This window comes from Cavia porcellus, unplaced genomic scaffold, assembly GCF_034190915.1.
Source record: "Cavia porcellus strain 051 isolate PalLab524CR breed Dunkin Hartley unplaced genomic scaffold, mCavPor4.1 scaffold_6, whole genome shotgun sequence".
In the NCBI taxonomy this organism is placed as follows: domain Eukaryota; kingdom Metazoa; phylum Chordata; class Mammalia; order Rodentia; family Caviidae; genus Cavia; species Cavia porcellus.
Genome location: NW_026947489.1, coordinates 35,216,677 through 35,230,384, shown reverse-complemented (window position 1 = coordinate 35,230,384; position 13,708 = coordinate 35,216,677). Strand labels below are relative to the sequence as shown.

Sequence of the window (13,708 nt, the reverse complement as noted above, 5' to 3'; positions counted from 1 at the left end):
TTTCAACTCTAAAGGAAGCAGTGGTGTAAAAATAAATAAAATAAAAATACACTAGGAATCCGAGGCTTTAACTCTTTAACAGATTTATGAAATTGATATGAACAACAAATATAAAATCTGATCGTTTTGACATAATTATAGATTCATGAACCTATCAGCAGAATCATAATGCTCATACCCATGCCACTCAAATTTCCTGGTGCTCTTCATCGTGCCTGGTTTCTATCATTTTTGCTATAGATTACTTTGCTTTTTAGAGAACTTTATATAGATCAAATATCACAATATGTACCTTTCTTCTTTTACCCACCAAAACAATTTCGAGATTTACCCATAATTTTGCGTGGATCATTCATTCATTCCTTTTCGTGGCTGAATAGTGTTCTATTTTTAGACATACCACAGTTTCTTAAGGTGTTGATGGACATTCATGTTGTTGTTAGTTCTTGGTCACTGCAAACAGGGTTTCTATGCGCCTATATGAGAGCAGATATTTAGGTGGATACATTAAATAGCCTAGAAGCAAAATGGCTAAGAGATATGATAGATGCATGTTTAACTTTTTATGAACCTGTTAACAAATGAAACCTGCAGTTTTTTCTCATCCTCACCAACAAGTAATATAATGTTTTTAAAATTTTAGCCATTTTCATAGTATGTGCTGTATCTCATTATAGTTTAATTTACATTTCTCTAATAACTAAAAATGTTAAATGTTTTTGCTTTTTTGTTGTTCATATATCTTCATTAGCGAAGTATCTATTCATATTCTTTTGCTTGTTTCTTAATTGCACTGCTTTTCTTTTTCTTGAATTGAATGCATACCTTTACCATTCACAAATTGATATACAGATTAAGCATCTCTACTAAATTCCTCCTGACAAAATACAAGTAGGAAATTCATAACACTACTGCCTCTAAGTAGAAGGAACAGAGAGGATGGCTTATTTCACATAATTTGGTATATATATATATATATATATATATATATGTATATATATATATGTATATATATTGAATATATGTTTTGAATAATATGGGTATATATTATAACCAAAAACAAAATGAATGAAGAATCAACTTGTCTATAGACCTGGAGATCATAAATGTAGTCCCTTTTTTCTATGTTTTGTTGTGTAAAGTTTGTTTACAGAATGGACATGCCAAGCAGTGTAACAGAATAGAGGCCACAGAAACATCCTCCTAGCCACATTCAGCTATTTATCTTTGATGAAGGGGCCAAAAGCATCTATTGGTGGAAAAATACCCTATTTAACAAATGGTGCTGGGAAACTGGTATCTGTTTGCAAAAGATTAAAGTTCAACCCATATCTCTCACTCTGTACTATATTAAAATCACAATGAATTAGAGATCCAAGATTAAAACAGAAACACTGAGCCTACTGCAACATAAAATAGGCAAAACACTAGAAATCATAGATTTAGGAAAGGATATTTAAACAAAACCCAATTACACAAGAAAAAGCAGGAAGAATTAACAAGTGGAATTACACCAAATTTAAAAACTCCTTCACAGTGAAGAAATCAGTGAGGAGACAACCCACAGAATGGGAAAATTTTTTGGCCATATATTCCTCAAAGGACTAACATCTAGAAAATATAAAGAACTTTTAAAAATGAGAGACCCTAAACAGTATGTCATAGATATTATATTATACAAGGAGATTAAAATTCAAATTAAAACAATGCAAAGATTGCATTCCATACCAGAAAGAATGGCAATCATCAAAAAGTCAAAAGAATAACCAGTGCTGGCACGCTACCATGAAAAGGGAGCACTTCTACACTGCTGACTGGGGACGTAAACTAGTACAATCACTATAGAAGTCAGTATGGAGATTTCTCAAAGAATTGAAATTAGAAATTTCATGTGACCCATCTAGCTATCTCCCTAAAGAGCTAAAGACATCATACTATAGTGATATGTGTATTCTGATGTTTATAGTAGCACAATTCATGATAGCTAAATCCTCAAAACAACCTGTGTGCCCATTAACAGATGAATGGATAAAGAAAATGTGTTATCTGTACACTCTGTAATACTTTTTGGATATAAAAAGAATAAACTTGAAATATTGAAGAAAAATGCATGCACCTGGAAATATAACGTTGAGCGAAATAAGACCCTCAAACTTAAAAACTGCAGTCTCTCTCAACTTGAGTAAGGCAAAATACAAAAAGCATAATAAAGGATGGATAGAAAGAAACAAGAGGGTAAATCTCTCACAAATGGGGAGAGGTCCAGGAGACTGAGGATGAGGGAAGAGGGGAAGAAAAGGGAATGTAAGAAGAAATAAGATACACCATATACAGGAACCTAATAACCTCAATGAACATAAACATTGTTATAAACATGAGCTAAAAATAGTATCAAGCATGAAGGTAGAGAAAGGTTATTTAGAGGTGAAGGAGGAAATTGAGTAAGAAAGGAAATGGGATTTTTTTAAAGCTGTATTAGCTGGGAATGGTGGTGTATGTCTGTAATTTCAGCACTTGGGAAGCTGAGGCAGGAGGATCCTTGCAAGTTCAAGACAAGCCTGGTCTGAAAAGTGAGCTCAGAGCCAGTCTAAACTGCACAGAGATGCTGTCTTATATAAGGCCAAGACAAAAACCAAAAAACAAAACAAACGTGCATTATGTGTAGGTTCCTACTTCCCAAGATGAATGTAAATTTCGTGTATTAAGAAAATTTTAAGAAGTTTATTTACAGAGCTAGAGATAAAAACTTATGTTTTCCAAAACTAGTATGATCACGATTTTAAATGTAAAAGATTTTAAATATATAATAGCTATTAACATTTTCTCTCCATAGTCTATAAATAGTAACACAATATTTTCTAATGGTTTTAACTATAACTCGACACATGAACATATTTTGACAAGGAGAAACTGCAACGAACTGTATTTTTAATCTGTGCAAGTTATAGGATAAAAGCTAGGAAGCAGGTCAGGCTGGGGAAAAGTTTGTAGACAGTAAGGACTGAGGTACTGAAAGCCTTTAAAGCTAGGGAACAGAAACTGTCTCTATTGTAAAAGATATTATGAAACCATCGAGTGAAAATTACTTTTAGAAAATGAATTTTCAGCAGAATTTAGAAAGGTGAAAATCCAAGCTGGGAAATAACTAAAAATTCTAAAACCAATGTAAAAGTCCTGAATTTGGGTTCTGGCAGTAAAAATTAAAAGAATAAATATGAACATCCTAGAGAGATAAAATGAGACATTTCTAAGTAGCTGTAGGGATGGCAGAACCTTAAAGCACATGAAGAGAGATGACGGTTTTGAAGGGAAAATAATTCCATTTTATAGGGGAACAGTCAAAATCACAGGATAAGATCCAGGTGGTATTAACGTTTATTTCCAATTTATGTATTTATTATTCATAATTTAGCTCTTGATCTGTGGCCAAGAGTATAAACCAATAGACACCAGATCACATGTAGCTTTCTAGTATTCTATGTAAATGAATCAAATTTACACAGCAGATTTCTAACAAAATGCAATCTGTATCTCTATCTATCTTATCTCTTCTCTTAGCTAACTTTTTGACTGATCATATTGGACATTTTAATAGTATGATGTGCACTTTATAGATTTTTGCTTATTTTACAAGCTTTCTATAGTTTTGCGAAGCTAAAGAATTGAGTCAAGAGGGCTTCAAAAAGGTAAGACTGTCAACATCAAATGCTTACAAAGAAATATAAAAAGACAAAATTTCATAAAGGTAAGTTTGGCAATTATGCCGTTGGAGACCATTATTATGTAGGATATTTTAAGAAAAAAAGAGCTCATTAAAATTCACTTAAATGCGGCTGGGGATTTAGCTTAGCAGCATCAGTGCCTGCCTAGCAAGTGTGAGGTCGTGAGTTCAATCCCAGGTACTAAATATCTATCTATATTGTATATAAATAAAAAATTGACAAAGGAAATCTTTAGTGATAAAGTCAAGTGACAAGTTAGGCTTCAGGCAGTTGATCAAGTTTCCAGCTCCATCTCTGACCTTTCTGTGGGGAGGGAGGCTTTGCTCCTCTCTCATTCCCTTTGGACTAGCAGGCCTCATGGTACCCTAAGGGCAGAGAGCGTCCATATATCACTTTTCTGAAATCCATCATTGAAATGAAGATAGGTTTGTGCTGGGGATTTAGCTCAGCAGCTCAAGTGCTTGCCTGATAACCCTGAGGCTGTGAGTTCAATCCCTGCTACCAAAAAAAAAAAAAAAAAAAAAAAAAAGCATGACAATTCAAAATAAGCATAGGTCTTACTTTATCACCTCAGCTTAGTCAGTTTTTACCTCTGAGTTTTTACCTCAATTTGTCTGGCTCAAACCTGGGTTACCTATCCCTGAACAGTTGTGATGTCAGGGAGATATGAATACTCCTAGGTCAGCTACCTTTGCTCTATCCACAACTGTACCCTCGGCCACTTTGCATCATTATCCAAATATAAATATATACAGTATGTAAAGACATCTTGAATTTTATCTTGCAATGATCTTTAAGCTTGTTCTAGAAGTCCATGCTGCCTGTATTGTACTAGTCTTTTCTATTGTTTGTTAATATAAAAATTCAAAATAATGTAAAAAGTTTGTAACAATTACTTCATGTTAACTTCCTTCATGCACTGAACAGCCTGACTCAGCTATGTATCTTGAATAGGATATGAGTCTGTGTCTAATTTCAATTAATACTAGGACTGTCAGAGACCAAAAAAATAACAAGAACTGTATTCTTTGAGAAACAAATTTTTTAATTCTTCAGAACAAATCTAAGGGCAAGGCCAAAGAGAAGGATGGGTTAATGAACAAACAGACTGAGCATGTAATCTGCAATGGAGTAAACACAGTCTTTTGTAAGTGACAAGTAACTATCAAATAAATGTAAATAAGGAAGTAAATTTTTAACTATCCAGGGAAGCTTAGTACAAAACTGAACTGAGCCTATGCAAGTGTTTGATAGTCAAGTCAGTACCTTGTTGCAGTACTGTGATTTTTCTTTTTAGAAAAAGTATGAATTGTATAACCTAAAAAGTTTTCAAACCATGGTACTGAGATTTGTTTTTCAAGAATTTTATCTACCATCCACTTCCCATCAGCACATACAATTTTATCTTAAAATTTTCTGTCCTATTGCACTATGAAACAAAAATCAATAATTCAAAGTCAGCTAATCACATTCTTCCAGTAAATAATCTTCCTACAGCCCAGAATCAGCCAAACAAAAAATTCTACTTCTCTTTAATTATAAAGTTTATTTTTTTCCCAGAAAACCAAAGTAACTAATTCCACAACACTAACAGGTCCAGCATGCAGTAAACTGTGTTTTAACATGTTTAATCTTTTTAACATGGATTCATGCTTCATTTTCACTTCTATAATGTTTCCATAAGAGGCTTGCAAAGATGATAAAAGTATTTTGTTACAGGTACTTCAAACAGCACTGTAGAACATTTTTGACAAAATTCTTTACAATATACCAACTTTCAATATGAAACAGCTTAAAAAGGCATGGGCAAAAAAATATATTAGTAGTATCACTTAGACAAAGTCTCAGAGTCATACAAATACAACATTCAAAACTTTCCCTGTTTGGGTTGTGAAAGGAGTATGTAAGATACTTCCTTCAAGTAAAATTTTTAATAATTTAGGGAAATACTAAAAACCATGATTTCAAGCATGCTAATGAAGTAACTCTTAAACTTTTTTTTTTTTTTTTTTTTTTTTTTTTTTGGTCTTTTTCCTTTTTATCGGTACCAGGGATCGAACTCATGACTGTCTGCTTGGAAGGCAAGCGCTTATGCCGCTGAGCTAAATCCCCAGCCCCACTCTTAAACTTTTATCCTAAGAAAATATGAACTAGTTACTCCTTGCCTTTATATAATAAATGTGTTCTTGAAGTTTTGGGTAAAGCAAATTCTGTAAACTTATCTTGCTTGCACTGGAGAAATATATTTCAAACAAAGTATTTTCTAAAGCTTGTAATTTTCTGCTTCAACTGGGCATCTCTCCTTAAAATACAGGCACATTTACACATCATTGAGTATTTTATTCATAGTGTCATATTTCATCTCTATAAATTAAACTCGTTACTTAAAACTCATCTGTGATAAAAGCAAGCCAACCCAAATCCCCGTACCCCTATGACAGATCTTAGAGCACGATGTAAACGTACAATTATTCATTTATCCACATTCTCAAAAGAAGGCTTTCACCATATTTAAATGTGCTAAGATGAATACACATCTGCTTTCTCTACACCTTAGAGACACAATGGTTCATTTCTTTTATTGCTACAAAATGTCATTCCTAAAGATTTTACAAATGCCAAATTTGAAGGACAATGGATAATGATGAAACAGGTTCCTCATAGTTTAGGATTACATCTTTCCAAATTATCACAACTCTGTCTAGATATGATACATTCAACGCTGTAGTTATCTTATTCCCAAACAGCAATGGTTATCTTACTAATTAAAAGTTTTTAAAAAGACCAAATTTTAAAAAGATCAAAGTAACATTCTTTAGCATTAGCATATTGCAGAGCCATAAAGGAATACAAACTAAAGCTATCTCTGGTCACTGACATTTGACCAACCTTAGATCAACCTTAAATTGAAGGACCACTGAAAGAGGCATTAAAACAAAGTCTCACTAAAGTAAATGTTTTACGGAAATAGTCTTCTAGCTGAGTGTTATTTATGACTAGTGGTGTCAACTACTGTATTAACAAGTAAATAAATGAATTGCCTTCATCACTCTAAAAAGACAAAACTGCATATATAAGATTATGGCACTTGAAAAATATTCCCAGTAAGTAAACATGATAAATGTTATATAGGTGCATCTTAGCCTCTTTTCAATTCTTTTGGGGAAATCAGTAGCACCCTGGATTGAAAATAAAATAAAAATTTCATCACCTGAGCACCCAAAAGAGGTGAAATGATCACATAATCCAAAAAATGGCTTTGAAAAGATCAGTGAAATAATGCTGTAATTTTCCATCCATATCCATGTTTACTGTAGTTTTTCAAATTGCAAGAAAAAAGTTTTGCGATAAAATCTGAGCCATAGTGGATAAATTATGCTTTAAGGTAAAATAAATGAACTATAAACGCTATTTGCTGCTACAGGGCAATTTTTCCCTATCTTTTAAGTATGTGTATCTAAAAAGAGATGACATATCTCAAAGAAATAATTCCTTTTAAAAATGTGTCTGAACTGCTTGTACAGGATCATGGATTTTAACTTTCAATACAGCCAAAATAAATTCTGTTTATGGCATCAAGCTATGTTCTTCCCTCTGAAAATTAAATTGGCTGCTCTTAAAATACTGTATTCATTTCCTCTGTAATTCACCACAGGACAAGCAATTTCCCATGAAACCATTCAATCTAATGCAGGCCTTGTGATAAAAATGTTTAAAAGATACAAGACCAGCAGTGACTACAAATGTTAGTGGTTTTGACAGGTAGATAACTGAATCTAATACAACTACCTTGTCCTATGGTTGTTCTTTAAAGTGAGTGAGTTGATGCCTCTTCCAGTGAGGAGCCTGTCTGAATGTTTTGCCACAAACTGAACATTCAAATGGTTTCTGACCTGCATGGATTAGATAGTGTCTTTCCAATTTAGATGGAGATCGGAAACTTTTACAGCAAACACTGCACTGGTAAAGGAGGCCATCATTTCTCTCGGGATCCCCTGAATAACTGAAATGAGGATGGCTCTGATCTGATTCCAAAAGTGCATCAGAGAAATAGGGCTGCCGGTTTCTACAGTAGGTATCAAAATCCTCAGCTTCTGTCTTAACTTCTATTTCAGATGTTTGATCTAACTCTGAAATCTCGTATTTTTGAAAATCAAGAGCCTGACATTGTTGGGAAGCACTATAGTTAACATTATCACTTGGATGAATGTAACGTTTGTTCACATTTCCAAATTCTACTTGGCAAAAAGATCTTCTATAAGGAATCTTTTCAATATGAGTTAGTTTATGTCTTTTTAAGTGAGCTGACTGTCTAAAAGACTTCCCACAAACATTACAGCCAAAAGGCCTTTGTCCAGTATGAATTAAATAGTGTCTTTGTAGTTTGGATATAGAAGGAAATACTTTCTCACATTTATCACAGGGACACATTTTATGTCCAGTATGTATGTTTTCATTTGGAACTGAAAAATCACACTGAAGCCCTTCACAGTTATTTAAGAATTCCTCAGTGGATGAACCATTGATTGACAAGTCTTTATTATTCACTGAGTTATCTACAGTTAATATGCTTTCCGCTGTAAGGATACCTTTTAAATTTTTTCCCATATTTTGGGTCTGGAATTGCTTTTGCCAAGAAAATGGCAAAGTCAATGTTTTCTTTTTTTTATTGCCAACTGTCTTATATGTTCCATGTTTGCCAAGAGAACTCATAAATCTTCTCTGAGTTTGTTCAGAGCTCTGTTCACCAGAAACAAGATCACAAGTTTTCAATAAATTATGTTTATATACTCTCTTTTCTGATTGAAAGTTATCTAATTTTTTGCCCCCAGCACGTTTAAGTTTGGCCAAGATCTTTTTAACAATGGTTTTATAGTTGTAGCTTCTTTTGAATCTGCTTGGAATTTTGCCACCTCTGGCAGAAAAACACTTGTGTCCATTGAGAATCTCCTCTGATTCAAAACATTCTTCACACTCTGAACACTGAAAAGGGACAATATAAATGGAGTGGACATCAAGTGGATTATTCTCCTCAGATTCATCCATATCACCATTTTCAAAACCATCCTGCTTTGCATTTAACTTATTAGGCAAGGGGCATGATTCTGGATTCTTCACCTTTAATGAAAGAGTCTGAAAAGTCTTATTCCTAGTATGGATCTGTTTATGCTTGAGAAGTTTGCTTTGAATCTTAAATCCTTTTTGACAAAAACAACATTGAAAAGGTCTTTCTTCCGAATGTGTGAGTTGGTGAATTTTTAAATGAGTTGACTGTCGGAAAGATTTACTGCACAGGACACATTTAAAAGGCCTCTGGCCAGTGTGAATAAGTGCATGCCTGTCAAGTTTTGATTGTGACGGAAACATCTTGCCACAGATTGTACACGCATGAATATTCTTTCTCTTCACAGCGCCATACTTGGGATCAGACTTAGAGCACGGGTGTAATGCCCATCTCTCCTCTGTGGAAAAAGTATTATATGCTGCATGCACTGGCTTTTCTTGCTTAGCCTCTAGCAATCTTCTGACTTGCTTAACATCATTCTGATAGGTTTCATTGTGAAATTGCTGGTGTTTCACAAACGTCTTCAGATTTTTAAAGTGGCGCTGACAAATACTGCATTTAAAAGGCAGATTATGAGTTAGTTGGTGCCTCTCCAGATGAACTAGTTGCCTAAAGGTTTTGTGACACAAATCACATTCAAATGGTTTTTGACCGGTATGAATAAGGTAATGCCTAGCTAATTTTGATGGTGTTTCAAAGTGCTTGCAGCAAATATTGCAAATATATGGCCTGTTTCTAGGTAGTTTGCTGGCTACCACACGCTGCTGAATCTTTAGCATTTTAAAATTGTTTTCAGCCATCATATTCTTCAGTGATATACTTTGATGACCTCCATATTGTCTTTAAATCCACAGATATCTAAAAATTAAAAAAGAAATATTAATTTACAAATTACTCATGTGAAAAGAAATTAAGCTGTCCTTTGGCTGAAGATATTTAAAGTCAATGGATACTCTGGTTTTATTATGGTTTGTAAACTAACAATCATTTTACATCAATTCATTTGAACCATGAAATCAATTTCACACAAAAAGAGGTATGATGATTATAGCAGACACCTAAAAATTTATGTAATTTTAAGGTATTTTTCTACCTGAGAAGCTGTATTAAAAAGGGACTGAGTTGAATTTCCTAACTTTTTGATTCTAGCTTTTCTATTTCATTAGATTTGTCAATCTTTAGTTGCTTTGTCATTTAAAAAAAAAAAAATGGGTGAAATGAGTTCAATCCACAGTACAAAAAAAGTGAGAAAAGTAGACTGTTTTAAGAATTAAAACACCAAAAATAAGATGTATTTACATTCAATTATAGCATATATTGTAGACATCTCTTAGGATTGGAGATTTACTCATCTAAATTAAGTCTCAGCTAAGATAACACGATTTACTCTCTAATTACTAATTACTTCCTTATATGAACAAAGTAATTTTGCAGAAAATTCAAAGACCCGAGTTCTAGTCCTGGATTTATCACTAAATAATCTTGGTGGGCTGGGGATTTAGTTCAGTGGCATAAGCACCTACCTGGCAAGTGCAAGGATGTGAGTTTGATCCCCAGTATCACAAAATAAATAAATAATCTTGGTAGTTAGAAGAAAGAATTACAGATTCCCAATCTGCAAAGAGAAGAGAATGCCATTTGGACTACCCACTACACCAAGCTGCTGCGCCAATCAACAGGGATAAGGTACTTAAATAAATACCTTATATTTATACATTGCTTGGAGACTGAGACAACCTCTACAAGGTAGGGCATTATTTAGCTAAACACTAATCAAATTTAAAATCTTATTCCTGTTTAATAACATATTTGGGGTTGTTAAGAGATAAATCTGATTGAAGCCCTCTTTTTCTCCTTTCTTGTACTGTTTTGTGTATGTATGTGTGTGTGTACTTCTTAAAGAAAAAAACCCTACAAAACAAGTAGAGAAAAATGATGCTGATAACTTGCATACGTATTCATGAATATGTTGAGTGTGACGTTTTTGTGAGACAGCATAATAAAAGGGTCATTTTGGCCTTAAGACAAAACAGAGATAAAAATAACTTCTTCATATGCCTCTTTAAGACACATAAACAAAAGCTGAACAGGTACTTCACAACCATCTTTTTTTTTTTAAAGAATAGTTGATTTTCTCCTCTTTCTTGTTCTGTTGAACTCCCCTTAAATAAGGCATTTTTTTTAAAAAGGACAGCTATATCAGCTCTGTCCTACTAATATATCTTCTAGTTCTAATATATCTTCTAGTTGAGATAAAAATCAATCAATCAAACACACAAACAAACAAAAAAACAGAAAAACGATTAATAACCAGAAACACAATTCTTTGGTAGCTGATTTGACAAAAAACCAACATGTATCTCCTTAGTGTCTGTTTTCTCCAAGAAGATATCTTAAACACAAAACCAAGTATTGTACTATACATCCACTGTGGTTTTCTTCTACAAACAGAATGCAATCTACTAGTTGCTTTATCACAGTGCCTTTCAAACTGCAGGTCATACTCATTATCGAACTCTTAAGTTAACTTTGTGCATCACGAACAGTATTTTGTTTAATAAAATAAATAGAAAATGCCAGAACACATACCACATAGCAAGGATAAATACTGTTTTATGCAATTTGCTTAGAAAAAAAGTTAAAAATACTTGATGAAAATTATTCCTACCATACCTCTTGACACACAGGGGAATCTATAACAAAATCAGTTGCCTATTTACAGTGGCCAAGTAATCTATTAGGCAATAAAGATCCTGGGCATCAGTGTCCAGTTTTTTAGTATTTGTATTACTCCAAAGTACTTATTTAAAAATCATCTAAGAGAGGCCAAATGTAAAATGAGCCACACAAATAAATGCGAATGACTATAATCACTGTACTAATTTGTAAAACACAACATATAATCCAACAACAATCAATCATCACAACAGTTAGTGGTTAGTGCGATGAACATCCATTTTTCACAGCACTATTAGAGAATGCCAGATTTACAGGTGAACAGCCTCTAAAAAAGCTAAGCATGCTGCACAGAGCAAAAGTAATAAGGATTAAGATTAAATTAAAAAATACAGTGAGCAACTAAGAACTCAGAAATTTATCTAATTTCTGTTAGGCAATTTATCTTATATCTGGTGAGCAATTCAAGGTAGGCAATCAGGACAATGAGCCAAATTGAAAGTAATAATCAAGCCTTTATTCACCTATGCAACAGAGTAAGCAAGAAGCAAAAAGAAGAACTGGCTTCCTAGTGGCCCATTAAACAGAACAGTAGGTGAGGGTTCAGTGTATGTAGTGAGTGCAGTAGGGAATCTTCTGCCCGGAGCTCCCAACAACTCTTTATGGTCCCTGGCCCCTGTGGTAAAAAGAACCTGAGTTAAGAAATGGAGAAAAGTGTATAAAACAGGATGCTTATGGGAGGAACTCTAAATGAAGGCAGCTGGGCCAGGAAACAAGTTACAGTGTAAGCATGGCTAGCAGCAGGAGAGAAATCTGTGACTGCAGCTCCCTCGAGAAAACTGCAAAGAACTGGCCATGTACCAAATCTAGTTGGGGAGGGAGAGTCCCTCCGTGAGGCCAGGCAGGCACAGCCTAATAATTAAGGTCAGGACACAGGATTTTAGACAGAGCTGGGCTTCTCAATTCTTTTTGTATGTTTCTCCATCCACTTTAGAACTGTTTTATAAGACCATGCCCTACCTCCTAACCTAAAAAACTCGCACTAGAACCACAAAAGACAATCTCTGACTGCAACAGGGGCTGGCTACAGGCTCCTGGGCCAAAATGGGTCTGTAGTTGATCACTCATCGCCGGCACTGAGCCTGAATTCTATTGTCACTTGCCTCCCTACTATGTGGGAAAACACTTTCTGAGAATCCTATACTGTTAGAATCATTGGTGGCAAGTGGTGATCTCATCTCCTATTTATAAGTGAAAGGTCAGGAATTTCCACACTCAAAGTGCAGTCCCCAATGTTCTTGTACAAGCGTGCACACAGAGCTCTAAATCTCATTACAAACGATTTTCCTATTCTTTCCACTGATTTTTTTTTTTTTTTTTTTTTGGTGGACAACATTTTTTTAAAAAGCAAGCTGATATTGGATAATTTTTACGTTAAACTGAAATAAAAATAAAGCTGACCTCAATAAAATCCAATGTTGCTCCACGGCTGAAACCCTGATTTTTGTCTTACCTAACACCACCAAAAAAAGTGTGAGAAAGTAAAAAACGTAAATGAACAAGAAAAGACAGAACTAAGAGAAGCCGATAATTCTGAGTTCGGGAATAATCTCTGATGCATTTATCAGAGCATTTGCTTGTGCTTAGCTAGTTCTGCCCACTCGTGGCCCCCCAACACTACACAAATGAACCTGACATCAGACAACCTGTGCTCGGCTTAACAGCTCACAATCAATGAACACCTAGCGGGAGGAGCCGAGTCTGAAGACCACAACGTCTCGCACAAGGCGAACTCCTTTGACAGTAGAGAAAAAGCCATAAATATCCTAAGACCCCAGCGGTGGAAAAGCTTTCTTATTGTGTCTTCCTGTTATAGATCCCCACTCTCCGAGAGACGCTCTAAAAACGGGGAGGTGGTTGGGAACAGAAGAGAAATTAAAGAGGAGCTGAGGTCGTGGCACCCCTGTCCCGGGTCCCCCCCGGCACCTCAGCGGGTTCGAAGCCGACCTGACTCTCCCTGGAGGTCACTCCACATCGCACTCAGGTTCCTGACGGCCTTTGCACGCACCTGGAACCAGCAAGCCCTGCAGCTGCACATCTCAGGGCCACGGCGCCGCGAAGGCAACGAGCGCGTCCGCAGGGTCGGCGCGACAACTGGCTGAACGCGCAGGCGCGGCGCTCGGGAGCCCCCAGGAATAGCGTCCGACTAGAAACGAAGTCCGGGCATCTCTGGCCCGGGGTAGCC

At 35.2% G+C, this 13,708-nt stretch overlaps 1 protein-coding gene across 4 annotated transcripts; it reads right to left on the bottom strand.

The window, feature by feature from the left end:
• Positions 1 to 4,746: 4,746 nt before the first annotated feature.
• Positions 4,747 to 13,647, bottom strand: Znf770 (zinc finger protein 770). Of its 4 annotated transcripts, none has more exons than XM_013158970.3 (3): positions 13,532 to 13,646; positions 10,311 to 10,402; positions 4,747 to 9,645 (listed from the first exon to the last, which is right to left on the bottom strand). In XM_013158970.3, the coding sequence occupies exon 3, from the start codon at positions 9,588 to 9,590 to the stop codon at positions 7,518 to 7,520; it is 2,073 nt and encodes a 690-aa protein (XP_013014424.1). In that variant the 5' UTR covers positions 9,591 to 9,645; positions 10,311 to 10,402; positions 13,532 to 13,646; the 3' UTR covers positions 4,747 to 7,517. The 4 variants fall into 4 exon arrangements, with proteins under 4 accessions (XP_013014424.1, XP_013014422.1, XP_013014423.1 ...); XM_013158968.3 differs by having other exon boundaries at positions 13,471 to 13,625; XM_013158969.3 differs by lacking the exon at positions 10,311 to 10,402 and having other exon boundaries at positions 13,532 to 13,647.
• Between the last annotated feature and the right edge of the window lie 61 nt (positions 13,648 to 13,708).

Coding starts and splice junctions, on each gene's coding strand:
- Znf770 (XM_013158969.3), bottom strand. CDS start 9,590: ATGATGGCTGAAAACAATTTTAAAATGCTAAAGATTCAGCAGCGTGTG.